The sequence below is a fragment of the Musca vetustissima genome, unplaced genomic scaffold, assembly GCF_032173495.1.
Source record: "Musca vetustissima isolate MV318-11 ecotype Yass unplaced genomic scaffold, APGP_CSIRO_Mvet_v1 utg3853, whole genome shotgun sequence".
Taxonomy (NCBI): domain Eukaryota; kingdom Metazoa; phylum Arthropoda; class Insecta; order Diptera; family Muscidae; genus Musca; species Musca vetustissima.
Window position 1 is genome coordinate 96,263 of NW_026872664.1, and position 16,679 is coordinate 112,941.

Here is a 16,679-nt window from a genome sequence, read left to right on the forward strand (position 1 = left end):
TAGGAGTCTATAAAGGACTCCTTTATAGGAGTCTTTAAAGGACTCCTTTATAGGAGTCTATAAAGGACTCCTTTATAGGAGTCTATAAAGACTCCTTTGTAGGAGTCTATAAAGACTCCTTTATAAGTCTTTATAGGAGTATAAAGACTCCTTTATAGAGAGTCTATAAAGACTCCTTTATAGGTGTCTCCTTTAAAGGAGTCTATAAAGATTCCTTTATAGGAGTCTATAAAGACTCCTTTATAGGAGTCTATTCCTTTATAGGAGTCTATCTCCTTCATGGGAGTCTATAAAGACTCCTTTATGGGAGTCTATAAAGACTCCTTTATGGGAGTCTATAAAGACTCCTTTATGGGAGTCTATAAAGACTCCTTTATGGGAGTCTATAAAGACTCCTTTATGGGAGTCTGTAAAGACTCCTTTATGGGAGTCTATAAAGACTCCTTTATGGGAGTCTATAAAGACTCCTTTATGGGAGTCTATAAATACTCCTTTATAGGAGTCTATAAAGACTCCTTTATAGGAGTCTATAAAGACTCCTTAATAGGAATCTATAAAGACTCCTTTATAGGAGTCTATAAAGACTCCTTTATAGGAATCTATAATGACTCCTTTATAGGAATCTATAAAGACTCCTTTATAGAAGTCTATAAAGACTCCTTTATAGGAATCTATAAAGACTCCTTTATAGGAGTCTATAAAGACTCCTTTAGAGGAGTCTATAAAGACTCCTTTATAGGAGTCTATAAAGACTCCTTTATAGGAGTCTATAAAGACTCCTTTATAGGAGTCTATAAAGACTCCTTTTTAGGAGTCTATAAAGACTCCTTTATAGGAGTCTATAAAGACTCCTTTATAGGAGTCTATAAAGACTCCCTTATAGGAGTCTATAAAGACTCCCTTATAGGAGTCTATAATGACTGCTTTATAGGAATCTATACAAACTCCTTTATTGGAGTCTATAGGGGCTTCTTATAGTAGCCTCTAGTTAATGTATTCGTGTAGTCTAGAATTTTCTCCAAAGTTTATATCACATTGTTATAAATATTTAAGACCTATCTTCATAGTGCTACTCCAGAAACTACTGAAATATATTTGCATATTTTTCCGCATCCAAAACCAATTCATAATAGTAATGTTTGTTATTTTTAACACAACAACGATCTATCAAATACATCGGATCGGAAGTTAATTAGCTTTGCAAATAGAGTCATAAACTAATGCATTTCAAGTGTGAATTTATGGTTGTAAAATGAATTGACAACCAGAACTACAAATCTACATATATATATTTAACAAGAAACAAATCAACAAAGTGTACTCACAGACTTCCGAATAATTTGAATTTACGCTTGAATATTTTGCGAAACGAACGAAATGTATTCTATTAACCTTGTTTGGAAAATTTGCATATGAATTTTTATGTGGTATTAATGATGGATGGTGTAAACTGGATATTGATTTAATAGGATTTGTTCTTGAATTTTTATTTCATTTCATTTGCGTATCTTGCTTATTACTACGGAAACCCCAACACTTGCGTAAACTCTTAAAAAAACAAAGAAAAAGAAAATAAATATTATTATTTGGAATTTTTTTTATAACTAAAGAAAATTTGTATTATTATTATAAACATAGTATGTGAAACACAACTTATTACAAAAATATATAGTTTGTTTAATATTAAATGTACCAAATGAAACAATGAAAAAAGAAAATAAATTAATAGTATTGTGTATAGAATATCAGTTCATTATTATTATGCTGCTTTCCATTTTTTTATTCTACCAGTAAAATAGAATGTCAACATATCTCAACTAACCGTGATCGATGTTGGTTACTGTCTCTCTCTCCCACTCTCAGCCTTTGCCTTACATATGAATTTCATATTTGGCCCTGTCAACATCGGGCCCATTCATCAAAAATGCATTTATGTACATTTGTGTTAGCACAAAGACATCATGATTTTTAAGAAATTCATAATCATCTGCATCCAAGGGACATTTTTTGACATCGACAAAACAATGAGTGGCTGTGGAGGCGATATTCGGACACGAACTGTATGGCGTTGTGGCCTCAACAATTTCACCCTTTCCAGCTTTAATAACATTTTTCAGAGCATCAACATTACGATTACTAATACGTAGTATAGCCCGAATACCGGTGAATGCTCCCAATATGGTACCAGACAAATCTTTACGCCAACGATGTGCCGCCGTGGCAATAACCTGTTCGTCAGGTGTTAGCTGTGGCAAATTGAGAGCTTTACAATTACCCCATTCATAAAGTTCTTCATCAATGAATACATCCTTGGCAAAGCATTCTTCGATGTACTTCAAACTGAGAACCCATTTTCCCGATGATATGCAGCCAAGCATTTTTTCACCACGATTGGGTTTTTCGCATACGAAATGTGTACAGTCGGGATCGAAGTTGACCAAATTTTCACAGACCTGAAAAAAGGAAGACATTTAATTAATAAGTATGTTACACTATAAACACCTTTAAAAAAGCCAATAAAGACTTCTATAGAATCCTAAAAATATTCCATTATAGGAGCCTAAAAGATTCCTTCGTAGAGGCCTATAAAGACTTCCTCATAGGAGCATACAAAATACTGCTTAATAGGAGTATGTAAACCCTTTCCTATAGGAACCTATAAAAAATAATCTTAAGAAATCTCAAAAGACTCCTTCATAGAAGCCTAAAAGACCAAATAGGTTCCTATTGTCTACTTCATAGGGAGTTTATCAATAATCCTTTATGGGAGCTTATAAACCCTTTACAGGATCCTATAAATACTCCATTATAGGAGTCTATAAATATTCATTTATATGAGCCTATAGTGTCTCCTTTATAGGAGCCCATAAAGACTCCTAAATAATAACTTATCTGGAGTCTATCTGCACTCCTTTTATGAGCCTACAAAGGGCACTTTATAAAAGCATATAAGGATTTATTTATAGGAGCCCAAAAAGACTTATCGGAAAAACTGTTTGATAGGGGTTTAATAAATCCACGCCCTATCATAGGCCTTGAAAAAATAATCTTAAATAAATCCACGCCTATTATAGACCTTGAAAAATTACTCTTAAATAAATCCACGCCTATTATAGACCTTGAAAAATTACTCTTAAATAAATCCACGCTTATAATAGACCTTAAAAAATATTGGTAAATAAATCCACGCCTATTATAGACCTTGAAAAAATAATTTTAAAAAAATCCACGCTTATTATAGTCCTTGAAAAAAAAATCTTAACAAATCCACGCCAATTATAGACCTTGAAAAAATAATCTTAAATAAATCCACGCCCTATTATAGACCTTTAATATTATAGACCTTGCAAAAAATATAAAAAATCTACTTTATAGCTGACTAATTTATAGCTGCCTTGAATGACTTTTAATACAGTTTTTTTTCTTCAACTTACCTCACCACCCAATTGTAATATTTTTGAAATTATATCATCCCGTGTCTCCTCATCGGAACATGAAATACTGAAACGTGGTGTACCTTGATATTGCATAGATGGTGCCACCTGACGTGCCTTACGTTGGGCATGAAATTCAGTGGGATCACGCCACCCGACCATATCTTCCGTTTGTAATTGTTCCGATTCGAAGGGTTGGACATAATGTGCCTCCGTTTCCATCGACTGTACGGTAGACTGTTGATGATCACTGCTGAGACGTGTGCGTTTTAAACTTTGACGCCGCGAATCACAATTACGTAAATATTCGGTAATTTGTTTAAGTTCCGGTGATGTACCCATTGGCAATGAAGGTCTAGCTGTGACACTGCTTGTGGCATTCGTTGTAGTGGTAGCTGCAGGATTTTCTTCTAAATTTGTTTCCTCAAAACTGATTTTATCAAAATTGATGGTGGACTTGCCCACACCACCTAAAGATGCCCTTTGACCTAATCCACTTGGTGATGCTTGCGACATACTTCGCCTAGTCGCCGATGTATTTGGACTTTGTGTACCGGGTATGAATGTATCCGATTTTCTAGTTTCATTTGAAGGTATATTAAAAGTGGAGACAGTCTTCTGGTGATCGGGGGTATTGTTTTGTGCAAAAATCGATCTTGGTGCAATGGAGGAGGCACTTCGCAAACTTTTGTTATTCAGCGGAGTCGTATCTAGATTCGATTTTGATGAAATAGATTTTCGACTACTTGATGCCTTCTCCTCTTCATCATCACTATAAGGAATACCCATGGCTTTACATGTAGCTCTTAGCACACGTTTACGTATTTCATCGATGGGTGTATCGGGTTTCAACTTTTTGGTTGGCAGACGCCAACGTCTTTCGAATTCATCAGCCATACGTTTTTCAAATTCTGGTGTTGTACAAAAATCCGGTATACCTTTGGGTGTAGGTATTTTACGATTTATGGGTGTACAAGCCTGTCGGCGTATCCTCTCCAATTCAGGAGTTTGATTATTTTTCATTTCATTTATGACCTCGCGTAGACATTCTCGCTCCTCTTCATTTTCAATTTCTGCCAAAATGTTTTCCATAAAATCAAAATTATACGAAGCCTTTGCATAATTATTTGTGGGAGTGTGAGGCGAATCGGGAGCGGAGAGACTTGTGTTGGCACCTAACGATTGTCGTGTTACTCGACCCGGACCAGCCAATTCAGAAACTCGTTTATTACGCAATGGGGTAAATGTATCGGCAGCTGGGGGATTATTATCCACATCGGTTAGTGTGACACTACCTTGATTATTTTCAACACCATCCACGTCCATCGATTGTGGCGTCTGAGGTGGAGGTGGTGGTGCATGATTTATTGGTGTTTTAGGTGCATTTTTCTCAACCGTTTTTCTTGTTGAATTTTGTGTTGTATTACGTTCACGTAGCGTAGGTGATAGAGGGAAATCTTCTGGACTTTCTCCCACGAGGAAAGGGCCATATGCTACCTTTTTACCCTCTTCGGCACATTTTATTAACCATTCGGATGTTACAACGGGATAACGCCATTTAAGAGCTCCTTCATATTTTGATCCTTCGGGTGAGGGACATATGAGCAGCGGCCGTTCTTTCTTTACAAATGTCTTATTGACATTGGCACCCAACAATTGGGCAATCGAATCAATGAAATCTCTTTCCAATAGGGAATAAATGGAAATGACAATTGTCATGCCTTGTAGAGGTTGTTGGTCTGCAGTGTGGGGTATATGTTTGTGATAATATTCAATGGGTATTAATTTGTTGACTTTCATACAACTTTCCTGGAATAAAGAAAGGGAGAACTTTAGATTTCCAGGGATTCAATTGAGGGTAGGGATTACAAGGTGATACTTACAACATATAATTCGGTTACAATATTCCTTGCTTTTACAGGCAATTTCGCTGCATCCAAAGTACTTTCAAAAGACACAATGGCATAGTCCACGGGATCACGAAATGTGGCTGGAACAATATTGCCCTGCGCCGCCTCACATTCACTAATCATCTGAGTGTAGAATTCTTCGGGGAAATGTTCCTTGTCTATGTACAAAGACATGCCTTGGAAGAAATCTAAATTTTCATAATCAATGGTAAAACCCGATGCATCTGTTAGATTCGAGTTCTGAGCTTGTGGTGCTGCTGTGGCTGGAGTGGGAGCTGGTGCTTTTGCTTTGGGCGCCGGTTCAGCTGGTGCACATTGTGTCGATGAAGCCATAGGATGTGACATTGTCTCATCCGGTAATATGGTTACATTTTGTGGTAAGGGGACGGGTGCCTGGGCAACATTTTCCTGAGAATACTGCGAAATCAAATCATGTTCTTCAGCCTCTGATGGCAAATCAGTTTTAGGGGTTTTCGCTGCATCACTTTCGCTGTCCATATCATTTTCGGAATCTTTTGAAAATAGTTTCTTTTTAATTGGTTTATCGGGTTGTTTGAAACTATGATTCATTGATCGCAATGTTTTCTTTGATGAGGGTGAAGGGGCGTCGGGCTCTCGTGATGTGGGTAGGGATACACGATATACTGCCTCGGATGCAGTTTGTTTAATCTTTATACTTTCCAATAGCCAATCCAAGCGGACAATGTGAATGCCTGAAATGAAGTGAAAAGAAAACCGATTACAAATTTTAAAATTTAAAATGTCGTATATTTTCCGGAGAGTGAAGTCCTTTTAATATTTATAAAAACCACAAAACTATTCATATAAATTAACAACAAAATCTCTTACCCGTCAATAGATTATCCTTTTTCCAAGCTTTAAATTCATTATCATCCAATTGTCCAACAATAATGTGTGTTATTTTCTCATTGACAACATCATAACGTGTTGCACCGCCAGCATTTAAAATACGATTTAACTTTTCGCGCTCCTCCGCACGAAAACCGCTCAAATAAATACAACAGCCATCTAAAAAGTTTCCAGCTTTCTTCGCTTGTTTGGGACAAATCTCTTCATAGACCATACGATAATGGGCACTCGAACCTGCCTTCTTCAAGAGATCTTTTTTCAAGTCTTTGGAGACTGGATTAACGGGTGCCACAAATGTTGGTGCACTATTTACTGTTTCATTGAGAGTGGAACATATGGTATCATTTACTGCGTTTCTACCAGAACCTGCGGTACTTATACGTGATATATCGCTATTATCCGACACAGTAAAATCTGCCAAACTTTGATCGGTTTTTGTTGGTGTCGACACTTTCAACGATTTGACTTGATATGGTTTAGTTGGTAAGGCGAAACCTTTTTGCACGCTATCAAATATCCATTCGGGGCAGAGAATGTCTTTTTTGTAACGAACGGCAGCTGCATATTTATCGGAATTTGTTTTATTCTTTTCGGTAATGACAATGTCCACTAATTGGGATCTAAAGGCACGGTGATAGGTGCCGCCATTTTCATTGACCAAACGCATTACCTAAAAGTAAACCCAGAAAAACATTTCAATAATTTATATAAATGCTATGTCTCCATTAGTTCTAGTTATACCTTTTCTTTCTTCTCACTATCCAATCCGGTACACGTTATATTTGTTTCAAAAAATATGGGCAATTTATATTTATCGAATTCTTCATCGGTGGCAGAGACCTGGGCAGCACAGCTACGTTCCCACACCCGTTGAACCCAATCGACATGCATCACCGGGATGCCATTTAAGGTTGCATGTTCATATTTTGTTGATTTTATGGTATTCGATATTAAATGCGTTACAGATCTACCGAAGTTTTGAAAAAAATGCCCACCCATCCATTGGATTAAATTCTTTAGTTTATCCTTTTCCTGGGCCGTAATACCAGTTGCCGATATCTGCAAATCTCGCATGGCACATGTAAACACTGGACTGGTACCCAGTGGTATTTGTTGATCGTTCAACAGACATTGTGTAAGGCATGGTGGTCCAATAATCAACGACTTGGTCAGCTGAAGCTGTTGAAAGAAATCACCCTCGAAACGATCGAATATAAATACATCTTTCTTGGTTAGCCTCCCAGAGGCTATCAGAGGGAAACCTTCACTGGCCTTGATTTGTCGTATATTCTCCTCTGGAATGTGATTTTGTAAATAAGTCAATGACTTCTTGAAGTCTTTGATGGCCTTCTCATCGCTGTCATTGGCCGGAGCATTGATGGTTGTAACGAAATAGGCATTAATGGAATCGTCTAAACTCATTTAGAACAAGACGAGGCAAATCAAATTTAGCACAATTTCTTTTCTGGAATATTTAAAATTTTAATGAATTTTTGCACAATTTTCGTTTTCGCTTTTCTGAAGTTGTGTCTCTCCTCGTTTTCTACTGACAGCAGTTTGGTTGCGCCAAATTGAATTCACCAACTGTCAGTAATTGCAAACAACACAGGGTTGTATTTGTGTATAGCAGAAAATGTTGCCATATCTTGATTTTTTGTGACACTGTGACACAACCATTTTGTGTTGCAGGTTGTAAATAATTAATTTGAATAATTTACATAAAAAACGGAAATAAATGCTATGTTTGTTCCAGAATATTGTCATGGCGGTACCAAGGTATATAAAACCTTTAACTACTTCGAAGCTGTAGTTCTCAAGTTCCACAGTTGGTCCGAGTATACTGGACGCCTTGCGTGTTGATACCATCAGCTTGGTCCTTTCCGATTTTAAATGATGACCTTGTACCACTTAAAGTAATCCTGCATAGCTGCATTAATTTTGCAGGAATGCCGAACGTAGACATGGCTTTAAACAATACGAATAGGCTGTATGTGTCGATGTTTTTTTCGTGGGTCTTTTCGAGGATTTGGCGCAGAGTGAAAATCTGGTCAATGAGGGATTTTCCAGGTCTGAAGCCGCATGGGATGGGAAGAAGGCTAATTCCTCTATAGTTAACACATATCATCTTGTCTCCTTTTTGTGCACGGGAAACAGGATGCTAAAGTTCCAATCATTGGACATGCATTCCTCTAGCCAAATTGTACTAATCAGCTGGTGCATGCTCATCTTGGCTAGGTGGTATACACTCTATACCATCAGGTTGCCTTATACGCTGTGTTGACGTACAAATCTTTTAAAAAATGCACTCCTATGTCCCTCGGAGATCTGGTGTACAAATATTTAAAAAAATACTCGCCTATGTCTCTCGGAGATCTGGTGTATAAATATTTTGAAAAATCTACGCCTATGTCTCTCGGAGATTTTGTGTACAAATCTTTTAAAAAATCCGCGCCTATGTCTCTCGGAGATTTGGTGTAGAAATCTTTTAAAAAATCCGCGCCTATGTCTCTCGGAGATTTGGTGTAAAAATCTTTTAAAAAATCCACGCCTATGTATGATGAAAGTTGTTAATAAAAATATTCTTAAAAAATCCACTCGTTTATCTGAAGAAGATGTTAATAAAAATTTTCTTAAAAAATCCACGCCTTTATCTGAATAATTTGTAATAAAAATATTCTTAAAAATTCACGCCTATATCTGAAGAATATTTTAAAATGTTTTAATGTTAATCCTTAATGGATTTTGGGAAGAAATCGTAACCTTTCATGCACTTTTCGCGTTTTTAAATATCAAATAAAAACAACCTATTTGGCAGAAGAAGCCACTACCTAAATAGTTTTTTGTTACTCACCTCAAGCTGTCCTACCTTGTATTATTTTACCATGCCCGGCCCTATGTCTAATGAAGTCCCTTTAAAAGTTCCTTCAACGAATAAAGCCATCATGAGTTGCCATAAACAACACAAATACTATCTCTTGACATTTTCCAATTGGAATTGTTTCCCATATGGCAACGTCATTAACAATTTGACAACAATGACTTAACAGCTGAACAGGGTTACCATGCTCTCCCTCTCTCTCCCGGAGGCAAAACTACACTATATTTTGACATTTGTGTTGCATTGGGAAAAATTAATCGAACACGTCAGCTAGGGTCATCAAAAGAATAATTTTTCACAAAATTATAAGCGAAAAAATAAGAAAAACCTTAACAAAAAGGAACCACAATTGACAACAAACGATAAAAATTAAAGAAAAACAAAATGGTAAGTTGAAAATCTCTTTGTGAAGTTGACACAAAAACAAATAACATTCCGGAAGGCTGATGGCTTGTGACTGTGTGGTTGGTTAATAAATTTTGATTGGTTACAGGTTCTTATTGCGGCAGCGGTGTGTACCAAAAATGGAAAAGGTTTGTTGTGAAAGGTGCTTCCTTTAAATTTCAAGTGGTATTTAATTATTTGTCTTTTTTATTTTAGTTATCATTTCACGTCAATTTGTGGAGATGACAAAGGCCCGCATTGAGGGTCTGTTGGCAGCATTCCCCAAGCTGATGACAGCAGGCAAACAGCATACATACGTGGAAACCGACTCGGTGCGTTATGTCTACCAACCCATGGAAAAGTTGTATATGCTTTTGATTACCACCAAGGCAAGTAATATTTTGGAAGATTTGGAGACATTGCGTCTGTTCTCCAAGGTCATACCGGAATACTGTCACACATTGGAGGAAAAGGAAATTCTGGACAATGCCTTCAATTTGATTTTTGCCTTTGATGAAATTGTTGCATTGGGCTATAGAGAAAGTGTTAATCTCGGACAAATTAAGACCTATGTCGAAATGGATTCCCACGAAGAGAAATTGTATCAAGCCGTTAGACAAACCCAGGAACGTGAGGCTAGACAGAAAATGCGGGAAAAGGCTAAGGAGTTGCAGAGACAACGTATGGAGACAGCTAAACGCGGTGGGCCCATGGGCGGTGGTATGGGTGGACGCTCCAGTGGTGGTTTCAGTGCTGATGGTTTTGGGGCCAATACCACCAGTATGGGTATGGGAGGTGGTATGGGCAGTGGTGTGGGACCATCCATTGAAATGGATAAACCAATTGCTCCTAAACCACAGTAAGTTAAATGCAACATTTTTTTTAAATAGAAATAAATTAAAAAAAAATCTTCGCTTCTAGGAAACCCGTTTCTCGCAATGCCTTGAAATTGGGTGGTAAAACTAAGGATGTCGACAGCTTTGTGGAACAGTTGAATAGTGAGGGTGAAAAAATTGCCAAACTTACACCGGCCGTCAGTGCGGCAAGTTCTGCTGTTGCCGCCGTTAAAGCCAAAATCATCTCTGATGTTCACATGGAAAGTATACATTTGAAAATGGAAGATAAATTGGTGGTACGCATTGGTCGTGATGGTGGTCTCCAGCAATTTGAATTATCGGGTCTATTGACATTACGTATTTCGGATGAAAATATGGGCCGTATTAAGGTAGCCTTGGAAAATAATGATGCCCATGGTATACAATTGCAAACACATCCTAATGTCGATAAGGAGCTGTTTAAGACACGTTCGATTATTGGTTTGAAAAATCCCGCCAAACCATTCCCATTGAATACAGATGTTGGTGTATTGAAGTGGCGCTTTGTAACACAAGATGATTCAGCTATACCATTGACAAGTGAGTTTGGAAAATTTTTGTTAAATAAGAATTTATAAGGGGCCTAACTAGGGGCAGGAAGAGAAGGGGAAATTCTAATTTAACTACCTTGGCTCAACACCAAAAGTTTCATTTAATCTTCTATATGAAGACTTTGACCTTTCATATGAGGACCTAATTAATCATATATTGTGGTCTTTCAGATAGTCTTCTTAAAGAAGACCAAAGAAGTACCCCTTGACCTCTTTTAAATTACCTTTTTCCCTAAGACGACCTTTTGGACATCCATAATAACACCTTCTTGTCTTCCATAATACGACCTGCTGGTCTATGGTCCTTGAAAAATATTCTTTTAAAATCCACCCCTTCTATGGGCCTTGAAAAAATATTCTGTAAAAAATCCACCCTTCTATGGGCCTTGAAAAAATATTCTTTAAAAAAATCCAAACCTTGAAAAAATCTTTAAAAAATCCACGCCTTAGAATTTTATTAATCAATCAATTTTTTTTTATTTTATCCCACAGTTAACTGCTGGCCTTCGGAAAATGGTGAGGGTGGGTGTGATGTCAACATTGAATATGAATTGGAAGCTCAACATTTGGAATTGCAAGATGTTTCTATTGTTATACCATTGCCGTAAGTAAAAAACCCCAAAGACCTACAACTAATAATACTAGCGTCCTCGATTCCGAACAACCGAAATAATTTCCCCTTCTATTTTATTTCAGCATGAATGTTCAACCCCAAGTAGCCGAATATGATGGCACATACAATTACGATGCCCGTAAACATATTTTACAATGGAATATTCCTGTTATTGATGCTTCAAACAAATCGGGAGCTATGGAATTCAGTTGTAATTCATCTATACCTGGTGATTTCTTCCCAGTACAGGTGAGACAAAATTACATCACATTAATCATGAACATATCATGAATTAAATAATTATTATTAATATTTTAGGTTTCATTTGTATCGAAAACGCCATATGCTGCTCTGAAAGCTAAAGATGTTGTCTTGGTCGATAATGATGAGCCTGTGAAATTCTCAACAGAAAATATTCTCTATGCAGATAAATATGAAGTTGTTTAAGGTCATGGTTGAAAATTACACCATACGATTTTTTTATAGGAATATCAATAACAAAAAATAATGCAATGTCTCTACACCTAGGATTTTGTCCTACCAAAATTGAAAAGAGGATAGATTAATAATAATAGAATAATTGATTTATATATTATTCTACTAATTCCTTACCAATCATAATTATGTTGATTTTGGAAACAAAAATCCTTGGTAATGTTTTGTTTTAACACATATATACATAATTCCAAAAAATGCTTTGAAATCATCATTTGTCTTTGTAGTCTTTTTTTGTCTTCTTTTTTTTTGTATGTTAAAAACATAGAATTTTAAGTTTCTCTTGTATTCCAAAACCACAGAGAGAGCTATTGTTTGCAAAAGATCGCGTATTATTCCTCTCTGCTCTATACACTATATATCTATATGAAATTAAGAATATTCGATTTTTACATAAACGCGTTTATTATCATTTATATTATTATACAACTATATATACAAATAATAATAATAAAAAAAAAAACAATATTCCACAAAATGAAATAATTTTATAAAAATTAAAAACATTGTAGCTATTAAATTACACACAAAAATCATAAATAAATGATAAGAAAAAAAAACAACAACAACGAAAATATGTTTTCTTTTTTGAAAGTTGATAAGGATAGATAAAAAGGGTTTGTATGTTGTGGGTGGTGGTAATGACGTACGAAATGTTCGTATCACAGTTCCCAACAGTTTTGATTTGTACTTCCGCTTTGACACCGCACATATTTTGCCTCCTAAGCAACAGAGGAGTAGACCTTAGTATTCCAATATAAATAACCTGCTGGTCTTCAGAGAGATTCTTGCAATCAAGAATACATCAGAAATAATCAAGGGGATATGTATTATTGATTCCGGACCGGTGACAATAAATGTCGATACTCAAGCGGGCCTAAAAATGTTGGAGTTGTTCATGACAGACTTAACAGCTGGAATATACGTTAGTTTTTAGACTTTGTTGTTGTATCGCAGTTAATCAATGCAGCAATTGTTGTTACTTACCAAACCCCATATTTTACCTGCTACTTTGGTAGGTTAGGTAACCTAACCTAAAATATTTATTTAATATCACCTCCTTAACCAGTAGAAAAGTTTTCTCTGTAGGTTAAGTTCGAATTTTGGTAATCAAATGTAGGTAATTATTACTTCGTCGTTTTTTTTTAATTGACACCAATAGACATTAAAAAAAACATGGGTCGCAGTGCAACTTTGGAGACCCATATCTCCGGAAATCTAGATTCCGCAATAAAAAGGGAACAAATTCACCTCTCAGATCATTTTGATAGGTAGTCCTTCTGATGCTGATTACAACAACACAAATTTGTTCGGAGGGAAATCAGTACATCCCGAGATATGGGGCTTCCAAAATTACCCCCTCCCTCATTTTATTAAATATCATTATGAATACCATTCCGAAACGTTTGAAAATTTTACTGCAGATAATAATTTTATTGTTGATCACGTGAACTTCAACTTCCGGAAATTTAAGGTATCAAAATTAAAATACTTATGGTGGAAACATTCCCCGAAAGGGCCTTAATCTACACTTAAGCCGAGATATTAGGCTGTCTCATCAAGTTTTACATCGTCGGTCTGAAGGTCTTAAACGGCATATACAATACAACTTTTTTCCGGGTTAAACTACTTTATGAGGATTTATTTGACATATATGCAAAGGAATTGACAATTGAAACCCACTGGGTCAACGAAATCCGGTTAAATGTAAACGTACTATTAGGCCCTCGATAATTTATTCAAACTACAAGCAACATGGAATACCATTTCAAAAAAAGTTTTACATAACTGAAATGCTCACCACCGCTGAACATGTTCCAGTGATTTCATGTCAAATAGAAGATCCTTGCTGGTTCTGGAACAATGCATGTGTTTGAAATGCGGCATTTTAACCAATGATTTTGGATATTTTATAGCAGTAGGCTTTTCAATATCAAAAATATCCCTTATTTAGTAGTCTATATATTGCTGAAAATTTTGGAATCCTTTGTTTTTTAAATACTATTTTAATAAAATTAAAAATAGTTCTAAAATCAGATTATTCCATTTCCATTAGCCCAATTTGCACAATTCGATAAATTGATTAGTTAATAATCGACTTAGGTATCCCTACAGCAGATGGGCAATGTGAGAGAGAGAAACTTGGGAGAGAATAGTCGATTAATAAACAAAAAAGACAATTTTGTCATAAAGTTAATACGGATTTAATAAATTCTTTTTATATAAAATACATTAACAAACTTTAGAAACATTGCAATGGAACAACAATTAGAAAAAGCTTTAAAAGAAATGTAAGTTAATGAAAATCATCATGTATCAATTAAATTTTAATGGATTTACTTCCATAGCAATTCGCAACCTGATACTGTGGGATGTCTGATAACAAATCGTCAGGGTCTTTGTCTGGGAGGTAGGTTATTATACAAAAAGTTCCATTTCCATGTTTACTTAACATATTTTTTAATATTTATCACATAGCCGCCGGTAAAATAAATCCCAAAATGTCGGGCATTGGTATGGCCCTGTCGGAGCAGGCATGTAAATTGGAACCAAATCTAAATCCACCCACTATTGTCTTATACAGTGGGAATAAGTAAGTAAAGGTTCATGCATGTACAAAACAGGAGTTTCCACTTGGATTGCTTTTCACAATAGGTAGTCCTTGTTGTATCTACCACAACGACAAAAAGTTCTTTGGGACAAGGGCTTTGGAAATTCCAAAAATAATTTGTTTATCTGTAACATTAGCCATTAGCCAATAATCTTTAAATCTATATAGTTTCCTTGATTCCATAGTAATAATATACTATGATAAAAGTTACACAATTTAGGAACTTCCAATGCCAAAAACATTAAATAATGCCCATAAGTTTTTAGTACACTAAGACTACCAATTATAAAGTGGAAAGGCCCCTGATATGTACAGGAATATTAATTTAGCTTTTTAATTCATTTCCTTTAATTTATTTACCTCCTTTCCAGACGCTGCATAATCCAAAAGGATGGCGAAATAACCGGGGTTATTTATAAGGAAAGCACGAACTAGTTCCTTTTATGGACAATGGCAATGTTGTGAGGGCACAATATCCCATTTAACTCATTTCAGAATGAAAAATATTTCATAACTCTCATGGAAAAAATCCAACGAGATTTGAAAAGTAATTTCCATTCTTGCGAGTTAATTATGATATTTGTTGCCAATTGGCTTCTCGGTATGACTCACTCAATCGTTCAATGCTTCCATTTGTGATTAAATGTTAATTAATATTAATAATATTTAATTTACTTGTAATAATTCTATTTCTATATATAAATATGTAGTTTTAAGCTTTAACAATATCATATTTTGCATCTCTATATCTCTCTATACAAGAACAACAAAAACCATTGTATAAACAACAAAAAATATTTCTGAAAAAATGTATATTTTTTCGATACTTTGTAGAGTGAAATAAATCAAATAAAATTAAATTTAAATACCACAAGAGCTTTATTGAATAGAAATGTGTATGAAGTGATTTGATAGACCAATACAACATATTAAATAATTATTTTTTCAAGGACCAAATGATGAGGTGTTTTTTTTTCAAAAATATTTTTTAAGCTTCATTACAAGGCGTGGATTTTATAAAGAATATTATTTGAGGACCTATACAAGGCGTGGATTTTATAAATAGTATTTTTTTGAGGACCTATACAAGGCGTGGATTTTATAAAGAATATTTTTTTGAGGACCTATACAAGGCGTGGATGTTTTAAAGAATATTTCTGGAGGACCTATACAAGGCGTGGATGTTTTAAAGAATATTTTTGGAGGACCTATACAAGGCGTGGATGTTTTAAAGAATATTTTTGGAGGACCTATACAAGGCGTAGATGTTTTAAAGAATATTTTTGGAGGACCTATACAAGGCGTGGATTTTATAAAGAATATTTTTGGAGGACCTATACAAGGAGTGGATTTTATAAAGAATATTTTTGGAAGACCTTTACAAGGCGTGGATGTTTTAAAGAATATGTTTGGAGGACCTATACAAGGCGTGGATGTTTTAAAGAATATTTTTGGAGGACCTATACAAGACGTGGATGTTTTAAAGAATATTTTTGGAGGACCTGTACAATGCGTGGATGTTTTAAAGAATATTTCTGGAGGACCTATACAAGGCGTGGATGTTTTAAAGAATATTTTTGGAGGGCCTATACAATGCCTAGGTGTTTTAAAGAATATTTTTGGAGGGCCTATACAATGCCTAGGTGTTTTAAAGAATATTTTTGTAGGACCTATACAAGGCGTGGATGTTTTAAAGAATATGTTTGGAGGACCTATACAAGGCGTGGATGTTTTAAAGAATATTTTTGGAGGACCTATACAAGGCGTGGATGTTTTAAAAAATATTTTGGAGGACCTATACAAGGCGTGGATTTTATTTTTTAAAGAATATTTTTGGAGGACCTATACAAGGCGTGGATGTTTTAAAGAATATTTTTGGAGGACCTATACAAGGCGTGGATATTTTAAAGAATATTTTTGGAGGACCTATAAAAGGTGTGGATATTTTAAAGAATATTTTTGGAGGACCTATACAAGGCGTGGATGTTTTAAAGAATATTTTTGGAGGACCTATACAAGGCGTGGATGTTTTAAAGAATATTTTTGGAGGACCTATAC

The 16,679-nt window shown here is 35.3% G+C and overlaps 3 protein-coding genes across 3 annotated transcripts; 2 read left to right on the forward strand and 1 right to left on the reverse strand.

Annotated features, from left to right (window-relative positions):
* Positions 1-1,870: 1,870 nt before the first annotated feature.
* LOC133337489 (DNA topoisomerase 2-binding protein 1) lies at positions 1,871-7,636 on the reverse strand. The gene is made up of 5 exons (XM_061545713.1): positions 6,956-7,636; positions 6,194-6,884; positions 5,318-6,057; positions 3,435-5,243; positions 1,871-2,453 (listed from the first exon to the last, which is right to left on the reverse strand). The coding sequence occupies exons 1-5, from the start codon at positions 7,634-7,636 to the stop codon at positions 1,872-1,874; spliced, it is 4,503 nt and encodes a 1,500-aa protein (XP_061401697.1). The 3' UTR covers position 1,871.
* Positions 7,637-9,570: 1,934 nt separating this feature from the next.
* On the forward strand, positions 9,571-11,962 carry LOC133337511 (coatomer subunit delta; the record flags this gene model as incomplete). The annotated part of the gene is made up of 6 exons (XM_061545734.1): positions 9,571-9,625; positions 9,693-10,335; positions 10,398-10,891; positions 11,395-11,506; positions 11,599-11,764; positions 11,834-11,962. Coding segments are annotated over 6 exons (1,599 nt in total), but the record flags the coding sequence as incomplete, so codon positions are not given.
* A 2,304-nt stretch (positions 11,963-14,266) lies between these two features.
* LOC133337533 (uncharacterized) lies at positions 14,267-15,056 on the forward strand. The gene is made up of 4 exons (XM_061545755.1): positions 14,267-14,301; positions 14,359-14,420; positions 14,489-14,603; positions 14,993-15,056. The coding sequence occupies exons 1-4, from the start codon at positions 14,267-14,269 to the stop codon at positions 15,054-15,056; spliced, it is 276 nt and encodes a 91-aa protein (XP_061401739.1).
* Positions 15,057-16,679: the final 1,623 nt, after the last annotated feature.

What these genes read in the sequence shown, in the direction of transcription:
- LOC133337533 (XM_061545755.1), top strand. Translation starts at nt 14,267, where the DNA reads ATGGAACAACAATTAGAAAAAGCTTTAAAAGAAAT. An exon ending in TCAGGGTCTTTGTCTGGGAG is followed by an intron (nt 14,421 to 14,488) that starts GTAGGTTATTAT and finishes TTTATCACATAG; the next exon opens with CCGCCGGTAAAATAAATCCC. An exon ending in GTCTTATACAGTGGGAATAA is followed by an intron (nt 14,604 to 14,992) that starts GTAAGTAAAGGT and finishes CCTCCTTTCCAG; the next exon opens with ACGCTGCATAATCCAAAAGG.
- LOC133337489 (XM_061545713.1), bottom strand. Translation starts at nt 7,636, where the DNA reads ATGAGTTTAGACGATTCCATTAATGCCTATTTCGTTACAACCATCAAT. An exon ending in TTGTAACCGAATTATATGTT is followed by an intron (nt 5,244 to 5,317) that starts GTAAGTATCACC and finishes TCTTTATTCCAG; the next exon opens with GAAAGTTGTATGAAAGTCAA. An exon ending in TATTACAATTGGGTGGTGAG is followed by an intron (nt 2,454 to 3,434) that starts GTAAGTTGAAGA and finishes TCCTTTTTTCAG; the next exon opens with GTCTGTGAAAATTTGGTCAA.